A 15,136-nucleotide genomic window follows, 5' to 3' on the forward strand; every position below is an offset into this window, starting at 1 on the left:
AAATACTTTGCAAAGTTACTTTTTCATTTTTTCCTTGCCCTTTTTTTTTAAACCCGATGTATAACACCCCAGATGCATGTGAGAAATAACGCACTGGCCACACTAACACAAAGAATTGATTTCAAGCAGGTGGCCACAAAATATTGTTCCGAGGGCCGCGAGTCTGAGGCCCCCCGGTTTATATAAAAAAAAAAATCACATATAGTATTAAACACTTGGTTCTTTTCAAAAGGTGCAGCAATAAAAATGGAAGACAAATCAAACAGATCATCAAATTAACTGTTGACCTGAAAGTGTCTCAATTAAAAAAAAAGTGACCTTGGAGTGGCAGGGGTCATCCTCAGGAACCTGTTCCTCTGCCTGTAGGATCGGGGGGGCCGTACCCATCGTCTTCTCCTACTTCGCGGAGGTTCTGGCCCGAGAGAAGCGAGGCGAACATCTGAGCTGGCTCTGCATGTTCTGGATGATCGGGGGGATCTACGCCTCGGCCATGGCCTGGGCCATTATCCCCCACTACGGTCAGTCAAATGACATCACGCACCCTAACTTAGTAATAAAAGAAATGCAGGAAAACATTTCCAGATGTTTGTCAAACATACAAATATATTCATATACAATAAACACAGGGATGGCAGTTCCTGTTTCTGTAGAGAAGCAACACTGTTAGCATTTTGTATGCGATAACACAGGTGGATGTGGATGGAGGAATGAGGATGGAAGGATATATTAATGGAAGAATGGTGGCAGAGGGCCGTGTACACAGGCACGGTGACGGAGATTGTGGATGGGGTGGGTGTAGATGGAAGGATGAGTCCAGACGACATGGCAACGGGGATGGCGATGCATGGAGGGATGTGTGTAGATGGAATCGGACGAAGGGATGGTTATGGGGATTGGGGTGGAGTGGTGGAGGGTGTGTTTGATTTATACAGCCCCTGTGATGGATAATAGAATGGCGAGAGGAAACTAAGAGGAAGCGACACCGGGAAACAGTATTGAAGCCTGTGTGTGTGTGTGTGTGTGCGTGTGTGTGTGAAACTCAACTATGTGATGCTCCAGGCTGATAAAGTATGTCGGACACATTTACTTGTGTGACTGCACAAGATACATAATTTAATTTAACTTTAAACCAAAAAACAACAGCAGTCAGATTCAATTCACAATCAAAATATTTCATTTTCATTTTATCTATCACAAAATAATTTGTAACTTTGAAGAAGACAAAGTTACCTCACTGTGCAAAACTGATTTTTTATTATCTTGTGCTATGCAAAACAATGATCAGTGATCAGCTGACAATCTGAAACAATTCCCATGTGGTGGGGAATAAAATCAAATAAAATAGAAATAAAATTTCCAGTCCTGCAGAAATTGAAGAGGTCCTCTGCATCACAGCAGTTGGACGCAGTAAGGAAATCGAAGCGTGAGATTGGACTGAGGGAGCGGTAGAGCTTTATTACCTGATACATCGACTCTCCACCGTCACTGCAGGGCTTTGTGAACAATGTAAATACATCTCAAATAATTAAGTGTCTTTTCATTCACTACTTTTGGTGTGTGTACGTGTCTGTCTATGTACATAAAACTTATACTTGACAAAAACACTGGAATAAAATGAATATGTTTCCAGATATGATAAAGACAATTAATTACTGACATGAAAAAATAAACATAGATAATAATCTAATCAATGAATAAAAAAGTTACTCTGGGATTATTCTGGGATTCTATCCAATTGTTCATAAATCATTTAAGATTACAATAATAGTCTGTATTGTTTTTAATAGTTTGATAATATCAAAACATAGTGTAAAATTTATAGAATATATAAAAAATGTCACTTAATGTTTAGATTTAATATTTTTTGATTACAATTTAATTTTACATTTTTACATACCATATATGCTAGAACATTGAAGGTTCGATTCCTTGCTCCTCCCAGTGCTTCAAAGTGCTTTTGAGCAAGGCTCTGAACCCTTAAGTGTTCCCCTGGCGCCGCTAGATGGCAGCCAACTACTCATGGTTCATCCATGATGGGTTAAATTCAGAGAGGAATTTTTTGCATCGCGTTAATAAAGTACAATAAAATTTGAATAGCAGAAAATGGAAAAAAAACAATTTCCAGTTTCCATTAGATAGGTTTGAATACTTACGCAAAGAATCATCTTGAAATTTGTCCGCAATGATATTTATTTCAGACACTAGCAAAAATAAGAACATTTATTCAGTTAGAAAGGAAGGGGTTATTATTGGATATGTCAGAATTGCTCTGTGAGTAATAACCACATGATAACATGTTGTTGAAGATGTTAGGTGCCATGTTGCCATTTTAGTTCAACTTTCCACCTTGAAGCTTCTCCTGGTCGTGACAAACTCTATTTGTTCAAGACTCGAACCGCCAGCTGAGGCTCATAATTGAGGTCAATTGATTAGACGCCAGTGTTTTAGCACTTCTCTTTTTTTCTCCGGGATGCAGCACCGTGTGATAATAGGTTTCGCCGCAGTGATTTTACATTGACTGCTGAACAAAGGCGAGAGAGGCCTGCGTAGGTGTGTGCCTGTGTGTGTGTGTGTCTGTGTGTGTGACTCTTTGTTTTAGTTGTGAAAAGTGTGATACTGTTGGAAAACTTGCCATAGAAATTAATCAGCTTTTAGATACACAGTCTAAATTACAGGGATTTGTGTGTGTACCTGTCTGTATGTATATATATGTGCATTTGTTCTGTATGCGCTATACAGTAAGTGTGAATGAGTGAACATGTGTTTGTGTATGCCTTTGTGTGTGTGTGTGTGTGTGTGTGTATGTGTGTGTGTGTGTGTGTGTGTGTGTGTGTGTGTGTGTGTGTGTGTGCGCGTGTGCATGTATATATTTTGATGTGTCCTGTTCTGTATGCTATATAAGTATGAATGTGAGTGTTTATGTTTTTTTGTGTGTGTGTGTGTGTGTGTGTGTGTGTGTGTGTGTGTGTGTGTGTGTGTGTGTGTGTGTGTGTGTGTGTGTGTGTGTGTGTGTGCTCACCCTCTGTGGGTAAGGGACATAAATCATGTGGAGTATCTGAATCAGTCATCCGTCCCCTGCAGTCCATTACAGCTATAATCCCCTTAATGAGGTTTTTACTGGTGCAGTCCTACAGGACACACACACACACACTCACACACACACACAGACACACAAACACATACACTCTCATACACACAGACACACACATCCTTTGCGTGTTCAAGATGATACAGATTATCTGACTGTGACTCACCCAGAAACATATACATTGTGATCAGTCACATGTTGCCACTTATAATCCAATATTATCACCTTCGAATAAGCATTGTAGCAGAAAGTGTGCCTGAAATGTTTGAGAAAATTCCCAATCAATAACATTAAAATGAACTAGTGACCACGTGCAATTAAAATTAAAAATCAAATAAGAGCATATAAACATATTGATAAATCTGAGAAATTGTTTAACATTTGGCAATTTGTCAAATCAGCAATTGATAAAAAATATAAAACTAATTTCAAAATAATGGGGAATAAGAAAATATACTGCAAATCATTACTGCAAAAATTCTATAAGTTTAACTCCTAATAATACAATAAATCCTAAAACGTACAATTTAATACTTAAAATCATTTCAAATCAAAGAGTCTAAGCTTCAACTTCACTTCAAAAAGAAATTACCTTGAAACCACAGTTTATTATTGCTCTTTTTTTTCTCGTTCATTTATTTTTGTATTGTTGTGTGTGTTCCTGTATATGTGTGTGTTTCCCTTACACAGGTTGGAGCTTCAGCATGGGTTCGGCCTACCAGTTTCATAGCTGGCGTGTGTTTGTGGTGGTGTGCGCGCTGCCCTGCGTCTCTGCTGTCGTGGCCCTCACGTTCATGCCTGAGAGCCCGCGCTTCTACCTGGAGGTGAGAGAGCAGACGTGGCTTGCCGCATTCTATTTAGTTTCTTTTTTCTTGTCAACCGATATAAAACTACTTTGGAATTTGCAAGGTATTTCATGAAAACTGTCCAGAAACTACCTTAGAAATACACCTCTTCTATTAATTGCACATAAAATGATCACAGTAAACTGGCTCAAACCCTACCCACCTACCCTGGACCACTGGCGTCAAAGGCTTAAGGATGTAAACTGCATGGAACACATAACAGGAAATCTACGACTTCGGACAGTCCTATGTCTTAACAAATGGGCACCCATCACAAAATATTGGAGAGTTGAGGATATTATCTCTATTTGACTGAGCTAGATGTTGGTTTTTTTTTCCGTTTGCTATTGCGGAAATAAGTGAATTGCTAAATGAATGGTAGAAATAATTATACCTATAAAGAATATTGTATAATGTGTATCTTATCATGAGGTTTTGTAAGAATGTGTGTGACTCTGTCAAGGAAATTGTTCTAATAAATGTTCAAAAAAAAAAACAAAAAAAAAAAACCTCCTCTTTTTAATATCATGACTTCATTTTAATCCTTTCCTCCACTTTTGGATTCAATAATTAATTGATAATGAAATCATACATCATCTATTTTATCGCTCTCTCCCACCGTTTTCTAGAACGGGAAACATGATGAGGCCTGGATGGTGCTGAAACACATCCACGACACCAACATGCGAGCCCGTGGCGAGCCAGAGCGGGTCTTCACCGTGAGTCAGCCTCCCCCTCCACCCCCCCCCTGCACTCCTTCCACTGGTGACTAACTAACCTCCTCTCCCACCTTTACAGGTGAACAGGATCAAGATCCCCAAGCAGCTGGATGAGCTGGTGGAGATGGGGGAGGAGTCAGCCAACCCGGTTCTGAAGGTTCTCCTCAAGATCAGGGCCGAACTCCGAGCGGTCAGATTTATTCATTATCTGTCGGGACTCCATGTTTTAGGGATGGATAGAGGTCACTTCCAAGAGTGACCCAAGGAGTACAAGTGCGTTTAGGGTGCTCGCCTTCTCTTGGTGAAAGAAATAATGGTGGACTTAAGGAGACCACATCCGCAGGGAAAAAACATTTTTCCTTGAGGACAATAGGTTTATTTCAGCTTAAAGGCTCCTTGTTTACCTGTTTAAAATCCTTATATAGCTTGGAATTTGCAGTATATCAAATTACAGGTGTTGCTAAACATCTTGTAAACATATTCAGGCGACAATTTGTCAATGTAGCAAAGATACTTTTTGTCTCTGCCTGCATGTGTGTCCACGTGTATGTGTGTGTGTGTGTGTGTGTGTGTGTGTGTGTGTGTGTGTTTACAATGATTCACAGCAGAAGAAACAAGAAAGATAAGATAAGATAAGATAAGATAAGATAAGATAAGATAAGATAAGATAAGATAAGATAAGACAGACTCTATTAATCCCATGACTGGGAAATTCAATTGTCACAGCAGCAATACAAAGTAGAAAAAGTGTGTAAATAAGGATATAGAAGCAAATGAATAAGACAATATACAAAACAACCAACAGAAAATATAAAAAAAAAATTCAAGAAAAAACAATGAAATGTCTTGTGTCCTGGAGGGTGTATTAATACAATATAAATAAAAAATATTCAAGGATAATAGTGGTAAGTAGAGGTGGTGGTAGGGCAAAGTATGGATGGAGGTAGTGGGTTAGTGCAAAAAAAAAACATTTTGGGATGCATGTGAGCAGCAGCAGCAGCACTGTGCTACATGCAAAAGAGTTTATGTGCTGCTTGTTGTATTCTACGTAAGGTTTAATGTCCTCATTAGGGACAACGGTTCAAACTGAAATGTTATTTCATTCTTTTTATTTGTTTGTTTGTTCCCTCACAGATCTGGTTGACTTTCATGAGGTGCTTCAACTACCCGGTGAAAGACAACACAATGAAACTGGCCGCCGTTTGGTTCACTCTTTCTTTCGGGTAAGATTCTCCCACTTTCACCTCCAATTCTGAACTTTAGAATCATATAAAATGCTATTTTCTTTTCAAGTAGTTTTTGTAATTGCTACTGGTAGGGTAAGTTCTGATTGATGTGATTATTATTATTGTTATTATCATTATTATTATTGCTGTTGTAATATAATTGATAATACATTATTATGATTATCAGTTCAAAATTTTGAGGAGCTGTCTGACACTTACCTCTTTTATAATCATATCACAACTTTTAACCAAACTTTTTGTTCATTTTCCAGTCATGACTTGTTTTAATCAATATTAAGTTTTAGCTTATTATTTCTCAAGTTGTTTTTGACATTTTTTTCCACAGTGTTTGGATGATCTCACCTAGAGTTTTCAGAAATCGTCAATCTAATATTGACTTTATTCTCATTTCATTATGACTTCTTGGAATTTCATAATGTAATTATTGTCCCTCCGCCCCCTCTCATTATAATCTTAGTAATTTATTCATCTCACTGTGTATACATATTTATTCCGTCTGTAAATTATTTGCCTGTGTCATGTACCCATACATCTTCCGTGTATATACATTTCATTCTCATTATTAAGTGGATGTGTGTGTGTGAGTGTGTGTGTGTATGGATGTAAAGTATACTGCTCAAAAAAATAAAGGGAACACTTGAACAACACGATGTAACTACAACTCAATCACACTTCTGTGAAATCATAGTGTCCACCCAGGAAGCAACACAGATTCATTTTGACTTGTTTTAAGGACATCAAAGTTGGATCAGCCTGGAGTGTGTTTTTACACTTTAATTTTGAGTGTGATTCCTAATCCAGACCTCCATGGGTTAATACATTTGATTTCCATTGATCATTTTTGTGTGATTTTGTTGTCAGCACATTCAACTGTGTAAAGAGCAAAGTATTTCATAAGAATATTTCATTCATTTAGATCTAGGATGTGTTTTTTAAGTGTTCCCTTTATTTTTTTGAGCAGTGTATATGTATATGTATATGTATATGTATATGCTTATTTTTATATGATATTTAAATTTATATTACATACAAATTATATCTATCTATCTATCTATCTATCTATCTATCTATCTATCTATCTATCTATCTATCTATCTATCTATCGATCTATCGATCTATCTATCTATCTATCTATCTATCTATCTATCTATACACGAATAGCTTTATACTCTATCCGATTAAAACGCAACAATTTTATTGAGTCTTTATTGTCATGGAATGACACCATAACCCTCCTTGATTTTTGTAGATTACTGTGAGTTCTCTGTTTCAGGTATTATGGATTATCAGTGTGGTTCCCAGACGTAATCAAACACCTCCAGGCTGATGAATATGCCTCCAGGGTGATGATCCACAACAACGAACGCATAGAAGATTTTACCTTCAACTTCACCCTGGAGAACCAGATCCACAGAAATGGTGTGTTCCTCAATGACAGGTGGGTCATGTGATTTCTCAAATTAACTCCATTTACAGATAATATAATTTAATATGCAAATGACACCCATTATCATCTGGGTAATTGACACACTTTTGATTGTTTTTTACTTTTTAAAATTGTTATTGTGAATAGCTTCAATTACTTGCTGATTTTTTGCATTTCATTTTAATTATTTGCTGCCCGTTTTCTGCCTGTAACTAATTCTACCCAAGTTTCTGGTAATTTCTCCTAATTTTTTTTGAGTTCTGTTAATTTTTTTCCTCTCAAAGTTATTTAGGCAATTGCTTGTTTTTTCAAAGTCTTTTTTTAATGTAATTTATTGGTCAGCTGGCATTTTATTGGTTATTCTTTTCAATCGGTTTAGAATTTTCATCTTGTTATTTTTCGTATTTTGGGAAAATTCTCTATTGATTTCATTTAAGTAGTTAAGTTTATATAACGTTCGAGTATTTTCTCACCAACTCACTTCGTTAGTTTACCCTCCTCCACCTTCAAACAGCAAATTTTTTTACTGACAGTTAAAAGAACATGGATAAATAAGGGAAGGTGCCTGTGAACAGAGCACTGGCGTCGGTGATAATCATCCCGCCTCCTCTATCTGCAGCACCACCAGGAAATTAAAAGGCTTATCTCGGCCTCCTCTCTCAGATCTGGTACTGACACGTGGAGTCTGGAGAGACCGGGCATTTGTGTGCTCAGCCTGTTTTTTTTTTTTCCATCGGCACCGCAGACCAAATTGCGAATTTATATGAAAAAAATAAAAATTGCATTACTTCTGTAAAATGTTAAAATATCCTGTGTCGACTTGCACGCTTTTCAGATTCATCGGTATGAAGTTCAAGGCTGTGACTTTCATCGACTCATCCTTCCTCAACTGCTACTTTGAGGATGTTTCCTCAGTTGGATCCTTCTTCAAAAACTGCTCCTTTGTTGACTCCTTCTTCTACAACACCGGTGAGTCCGCCGCTCTGACCTTTGACCTCTAAAGAGCCCGTCATACCACATTTATTTGTTTCTTGCTGCCGTACAACGACCGGGAAGAGCTAAACAAAAAAATAAGTACTGTTTTTGGACATAATGTAGCTTTTGCATGCTTGTGACCGCCAATGTTTCTGTAAAATAACAGCACTAGTTTGTGATGAATGGTAAAACTTTGATTGTATACAGCTGTGAAAAGCCAAACTGTACGATAATACTCATAATATGTATTTATACTTCCTTTGCAATACTTGATCTTTCACCATTTGTTACATAACAAAGCCCCAGCATCCTCAAGGGGACACTTCCTATTTCACATTGTCATAAGCTGCTTACGTCAATAAAGCTACAAATATTAGCAAACATAAATAAACTACCTATGGCATATTTTACCAAGCTTCCATTAACAGGCTTGAAAAAAATGAAAGTGTATGATCCTTTTTCTCTACATAACGTGTGAATGAGGGAAATTTCAATTCACACAGCAGAAAGTGGATAGTGCAGTCAATAATGTACAAGCAGCAAAAAAATTAAAGCTAGAAAATAACAATAAAAATAAACAAGAAATAAAAATATAAATGGTATACATATGTATAAAAGTTGCAATTACCAGTGTACAATAATGCTTACAGCAGCAACGCCTGTGGGTGTCTAGGATTAATGGATGTGTCTGTTGGAGTGGGAAAGAATGAGTGCCTGAATGAATGAATGAATGAATGAATGAATGGATGAAAATAATTATACAATGTGTGAATGAGAGTGCATGGTTGTATTTCTCTATATATGACGTATGAATGATTTTTTTTGTCTTCCTCAATATAATACTGAGTAATGAATGAATGAATTTAAAATAAAAACATTGTCCTGTGAGGACACATCCATTACATAAGTATTCCTGAAGTTTATTTTTTTTTTTTACCACCAATGAGTCGACTATGAGGACAATAGGTCTGATGTAAGTGGATGTTACTGTAAACTGTGGGAAAAGATAAATAAGACATGTAAGAATATTAAAATGTATACAATAAACATATTGTCCCCATTTGTGAGGTCAGAGCCCGCATGGACCCCCCCTCACCGAGGTGTTTCCTCCCACTCTCAGAAAAATCTAATTATTTTTCAGGTTCCTCACACATAAGTCTCACTCAACCCCTTCATCTTCGCCTGACACTTCATTTTGGTTCTAATGTCTCGGCTTGTGGCTTCCACCAGAAAGAATGGGTTTAAGCGTTTATGGCTTTTGCTTTATGCCGCCAAATTACTGCTTAACCTCCCGCCCCGGCTCAGATTGGGTTCCCGCATCGCCGCAGCTGACGCTAACAAAAGAAACTAAACCAGTCTGGGCTGAGAAAAGGAAAAAAAAAAAAAGACAATTTCTACCCACACAAAGACATCTGCCCCATCATCCAAAACATCAGATCTCGCCCTGAAACCCCCTGGCCACTGCTACAAAAGAGCAATCCAATTATTTTCAGGCCTGATGGGGGCAAAAAAATACAAGGCTGAAAAAGGAAGGGGAAAGCAGAAGGCAGAGGGAGGTGTTTGCAAGATTTACAGCTGATTCAGGCCTTGGGGGAGATCAGGCTGGGACAATATTTCCTCCCTGGCGCTTTAGGAAAACGCTGAACGTGTAGCAGGCGAGGGCAGGCGAGGTTGCTGGCAGGGCCTTGTGGGAAATAAAGTCTCCTTGCCCCCCCTGCGATCTGTCTCAAGGGACCGGAGGGCGAAAAGGAGTGAGTGGTTGTGTATCCACTGCAGTGTTTGACCAGTTTGAGTATACATGGCAACCAGTAGGGGGCAGTATACTACCCAAGAGCAGATTCATAAGTTTGTAACTTTCTTGTTTTTTATTTATTTATTTATTTATTTATTTATTCTAAATTTTGTGTCAAACCCCAAAATTACGGTTTTATAAATCAGTTAATAAAATATGCAGCAAATCTCACAACATTAGAACAGCAGCCAGAGTTTGCATTCCTCATCTCTTTTAATACAATATATTTCCCTGCTATTTTATATCCTTTATATCTTCCATTTTCTTGTGTTTTTTATTTCATGCTCATACTATAATCAACTAGATTTAACCTTTTAACGTACTTTATCATGTAGGATTTCCCATTGAATAAAAGTGGGCCTCATTCATGTTATAAATTATTACAAATAATTTGTCCAGGATTTGTTTAAATATAGCTATAATTATATAACATTGTTTTCTGATGTAAGGAGGCAGAATCCCAATTTAATTCCAATTTAGTGTATTGATTGAAAATTTAGTTTTATTGGTGGGGTGGAGCAGAACAACTGTCATAATCACTTAAACTAAACTTAAGAAGAAAGTTTAAGCCAACTATAATCTTACAATGAGTAAATACAGTTGGAACAGCGAACCCCCAGCTTTCAGTTTGCTCTGGAATTTCCCTGTGCTTTCCTTTGGGGGGGCGAGTTGTGTCTGAGAACCGGGTTATGGCACAACTGCTTCCAATCACCATTTGGAGCAGTATTTAGGCTACCAAGACCGGTATGCTTGTTGCCAGATCATCACCATCCAAGTAGCCAGTTCGCTCCTGTTGAGACCCTTACCGAGAGGATACTCAGTAGATACTGAGATGCTGAGAGGGACTCTGCAGGGTGAAGAAGATACCTTCGACTTCCTTCTAGCTGCTGGTCCTGAGTCCTTGTCGGAGACTGGGGGTGCGGGCCCGGAGAGAGGAGGCCAGCTCCCAAAGTGTGCCTTGTACCTCAGCAAGCATCTGTTGGTGTCTCTTCATTTGGGCTCCTTGGAAGTCGAGGGTACAGTGGAGATTGTCGGAATCTGCTGGGTCCATGCTAGCCAGATCATGCTGTCAAGGTTAAATTGATCTAGATCCAAAAACAGACAGGGGAAAAACAGGGAGTTGGAACAAAATGTTGTTAAATTTTGAAGGTAGGGGAGGGGTGAACCAGGCTAGGGTTCTGGGGAACTCATCGTTCAGAAAGGTGCGCAATGGATCTTCCCACTAGGTGCTGGAGAAAGTGGTGAAGCTGACTCCAAACGATGATCGGAAGCATGTATCTCCAAAAACATACATAAATAGAATGAAATGTAAAGACATGAAAAACTCCAAATGTACCATCGCAGTCATTCCCTCGACTCTTTCAGACATCGACGACACCAAGCTGATCAACTCACGCGTGATCAACAGTTCTTTCCACCACAACAAGACAGGCTGCCAGATGACCTTTGACGACGACTACAGTGCCTACTGGGTGTACTTTGTCAATTTCCTGGGTACGCTGGCGGTGTTGCCAGGCAACATCGTCTCCGCCCTCCTGATGGACAAGATAGGTCGCCTCAGCATGTTGGGTACGACATGACCTTTTTTCCTGCCAATGTCTCCGCCTGACCCCCGCTGACGTCAATAAAGACCATTCGGTGTATTGACCTCCCCCATCAGGTGGCTCCATGGTTCTGTCCGGCATCAGCTGCTTCTTCCTCTGGTTCGGAACCAGCGAGTCCATGATGATCTTCATGCTCTGCCTCTACAACGGTCTCAGCATCTCCGCCTGGAACTCCTTGGATGTGGTGACGACGGAGCTCTATCCGACAGACCGGAGGTGGTCGCTCTCCTGCTCCCAACCCTTGGTTTTAGCTTATTGCCCTGTCTTTCCACCTGTCTTAGTATGAATCTATCAGAGGTTAGATGTTTTGGAGATAAAATCAGATTGAGATGGTTTGGACATGCGCAGAGCGGGGATAGTGAGTATGTTGGGAGAAGGATAATGAGGTTGGAGCTGCCAGGCAGGAGGTCTGGAGGAAGACCAGAGAGGAGATTTTTGAATGGAGTGAGAGAGGACATTAAGTTAGTTGGTGTGAGAGAAGAGGATAGAAGAAAAAAGAGGAGAGAATAGGGTTAGATGGCGGAAGACAATTGGCTGTGGCTACCTTTGAAGAGATCAGCCGAAAGGAAAGAGGAAGATATATATACAGGTATATATACAGGCTGTCAAATGATTACAATTTTTAATCAGATGAATCACTTCTTCTTCGTCTCCTTTCGGCTTTTCCCTTCAGGGGTCGTCTCAGCGAATCAACTTTCTCCATCTAACCCTATTCTTTGTATCCTCCTCTCTCACACCAACTACCTTCATATCCTCTCTCAGTACGTCCATAAATCTTCTCTTTGGTCTTCCTCGAGACCTCCTACCTGGCAGCTCCAATTCCAGCATCCGTCTACCAATATATTTACTATCCCTCCTCTGTACATGACCCAATCATCTAAGTCTGACTTCTCTGACCTTCTCTCCAAAATGTCTAACATGTGCTGTTTCTCTGACAGACTCATTCCTGATCCTATCCATCCTGGTCACTCCCAAAGAGGACCTTAGCATCTTCATCTCTGTGACCTCTGGCTCTGCCTCCTGTCTTTTCGTCATCGTAACTGTTTCTAGGCAATAACCGGATGAATCACTTCTGCTAACTATTCATTATTAATTGTGTTTTTGTGAGCACAGGGAGACACTGGCCCTGATGCAGCATTATCAACCTCCTCCTACTAATATTACCAATATGGCATTCTAACTTTACATATAGTATGAAATGCCTTTTTTGCAAAGAATAGAAACTTTAGTAAGTTTTGCTATTTTTTACTTTATTCTCTTTAGCAAGAAAAAAAAAATGTCTTCTTCCCATTGTATTATTGTGTAGTTGAGTTCATTTTGACCTTATTCTGATATGATGCCACCAGTCTTCACCCCAGCATGATTAGGAGCATCTTCTCACAATTTTTTATTGTCACCTTCTTAAAATAATTACCCAATTCATTTATTGACTTGTTTTTTGCCTAAATCAGCTCCCCATTAAACATACAGCTCACTTTTTGGGTTTTCTGAAAAATGTTAGAAGAGGACTTAAGCAATTTTTAAAAGGCGACGTTATTCTAAAATATATAGATTTTTTTTTTGTCCTCTCTGTCAGGTTCAAATTACTGATCCCATCCATCCTAGTCACCAAGAGACGCTCCACACCAGTAAAGATATAACAATGAAAATTAAAAGAAACGGGAATTTGGAGTGGAATTCCGCAAGGGATTAATAAAGTACAATAAAATCTAGAAATCTAGGGTTGTATGCCAACGCCCCCCTCTCTTTTTTTCCATAGAGGCACCGGCTTCGGCTTCTGCAATGCCATGTGCAAGCTGGCGGCCGTCCTCGGCAACCTGATCTTCGGCTCCTTGGTCGGCATCACCAAGGCCATCCCCATCCTGTTGGCCTCGTCCGTGCTGGTCGGCGGCGGGCTGGTGGGGCTGCGACTTCCTGACACCCGCGCCAACGTCCTGATGTGAAAGCCGTCAGTCCACCAGCCGCCACTCCACTTGCTTCCACACGTTTTTCCGGGAACTCAATTACGTCCATTCAACTATCACTCAGTGATTTCCGGAATTTCATTCATAGTTAAGTAGGATTATGCTTTTTTTTTTCTGAGCGAGCGATTGACAAAAATAAGAGGAAATATTGTTTTCACCCACGCTGAACAGAAAAAAAATTATATTTTCGTCAGTCCTATAAAAGCACTTTCTCTTTATTAATTCAATATAAATTAAGAGAAGTTTAAGTTATTACTTATAACTTTTGGTTTTGTTTTCCATATGGTGGGGGGGCCAGATGTATAAAACTGTGTGTGAGTGAACGCGCACACACACGCCCCCTTTTTTTCCCTTTGGTTTTTGAAGCCTCAGGGGGGAAGGTTGTGGCTCTGTTTTGTAGCTAAAATTAAACAACAAAAGATTTTTATTTACTCTAATTATTCTGCGACCCAAAGAAATAATGGTTTTCATTTTGAAATACCAAAACGGATTAACTCAGCTTTGAATTGTTGCCACGGTCTCAATTGAATTCCGCATAAACACCTGACCGCGGACGACTCGGTGCCTGTTTGCTTAGCAAGGAAAGGCCAATAGCGTCTGCCGTGCACAGAGGAATACTGGCCTCTTGCGTGTGTGTTGGTGGGTACGTGACATTTTCCCTGGAGCCTCACAGCTGCGGGAGGCCATCTTTATCTTTCTGAGAATGAGTTATTTTCTTGTGGGAACTAGACAATCACTGCGTGCTACCAGGATATTTTCATGTGCGTAGCGGCTGATATTTGCTGGCATTAAATAATATCTCTTGGCATGAATTATCCTGGTCGGAACAAGATGATGATACTCTTGAGTGAATCAATTTTTTTGCAATAAGTTGCAATAAGGTAATTATCACGTCGTCATAACATGTTAATTACCTTGTACTAAGATGTTATTGTTGGTTGTTTTTTTTTTTGACCAGAAACAATTTGATTTGCTAGGTGCAAATGAATGAAGATTATCTTCTGCCAGCTGGTTATTTTCTCATGGGAACAAGTAAATCACATTGTATGTTATTTGGCTGTGTCTTGTTGTCATGGGAACAACATTATGCGCAAGAGTTGTTTTGTGGCTGGAATTAGTTCCCACTTTACAAGTTTTTTGTGGGAGCACCTTTTGCAAACAGCAGCTTTTATACGTCTGGTCCTTCTCTTTCTCCTCCAAACCCTGTATGTTAGCAGCTCGCCGTCTCCTGCACCGCTGGGGCCGTTTCTCACCTTCACCCCTCGAATTCTTCGTTCACGGCAAAAGGCTCCGAGGCATCATAACCTTCGGATGTCCGTCCCCAGCTGACACGCCATTATTGATTAGTACAGCAAATCAAGTGCGTTGTTTCTCGCTTTGTTTGTCTGCCTATGTCCAACGGCATCGAAACCTTTTGCTGTCATTTTAAACAAGACAAGGCCATAGAAGAAGAAGAAGAAAAAAGAAAAAAGTAAC

General features: G+C 39.4%; 1 protein-coding gene across 1 annotated transcript in view; it reads left to right on the forward strand.

Annotated features, from left to right (window-relative positions):
* LOC147231296 (synaptic vesicle glycoprotein 2C-like) overlaps positions 1-15,136 on the forward strand; it is a 37,958-nt gene extending 22,822 nt beyond the window's left edge. The window contains exons 4-13 of the mRNA XM_086152614.1: positions 367-518; positions 3,779-3,912; positions 4,563-4,652; positions 4,732-4,842; positions 5,787-5,875; positions 7,173-7,337; positions 8,161-8,294; positions 11,458-11,661; positions 11,753-11,912; positions 13,456-15,136. Of these exons, the coding sequence (XP_086008740.1) occupies positions 367-518; positions 3,779-3,912; positions 4,563-4,652; positions 4,732-4,842; positions 5,787-5,875; positions 7,173-7,337; positions 8,161-8,294; positions 11,458-11,661; positions 11,753-11,912; positions 13,456-13,639 (1,423 nt within the window). The 3' untranslated portion in view covers positions 13,640-15,136. The remainder of the gene's footprint in view (positions 1-366; positions 519-3,778; positions 3,913-4,562; positions 4,653-4,731; positions 4,843-5,786; positions 5,876-7,172; positions 7,338-8,160; positions 8,295-11,457; positions 11,662-11,752; positions 11,913-13,455) is intronic.

Source organism: Fistularia commersonii, chromosome 9, assembly GCF_037954325.1.
Source record: "Fistularia commersonii isolate RoL2024-O1a breed Wild chromosome 9, RoL_Fcom_v1.0, whole genome shotgun sequence".
NCBI lineage: Eukaryota > Metazoa > Chordata > Actinopteri > Syngnathiformes > Fistulariidae > Fistularia > Fistularia commersonii.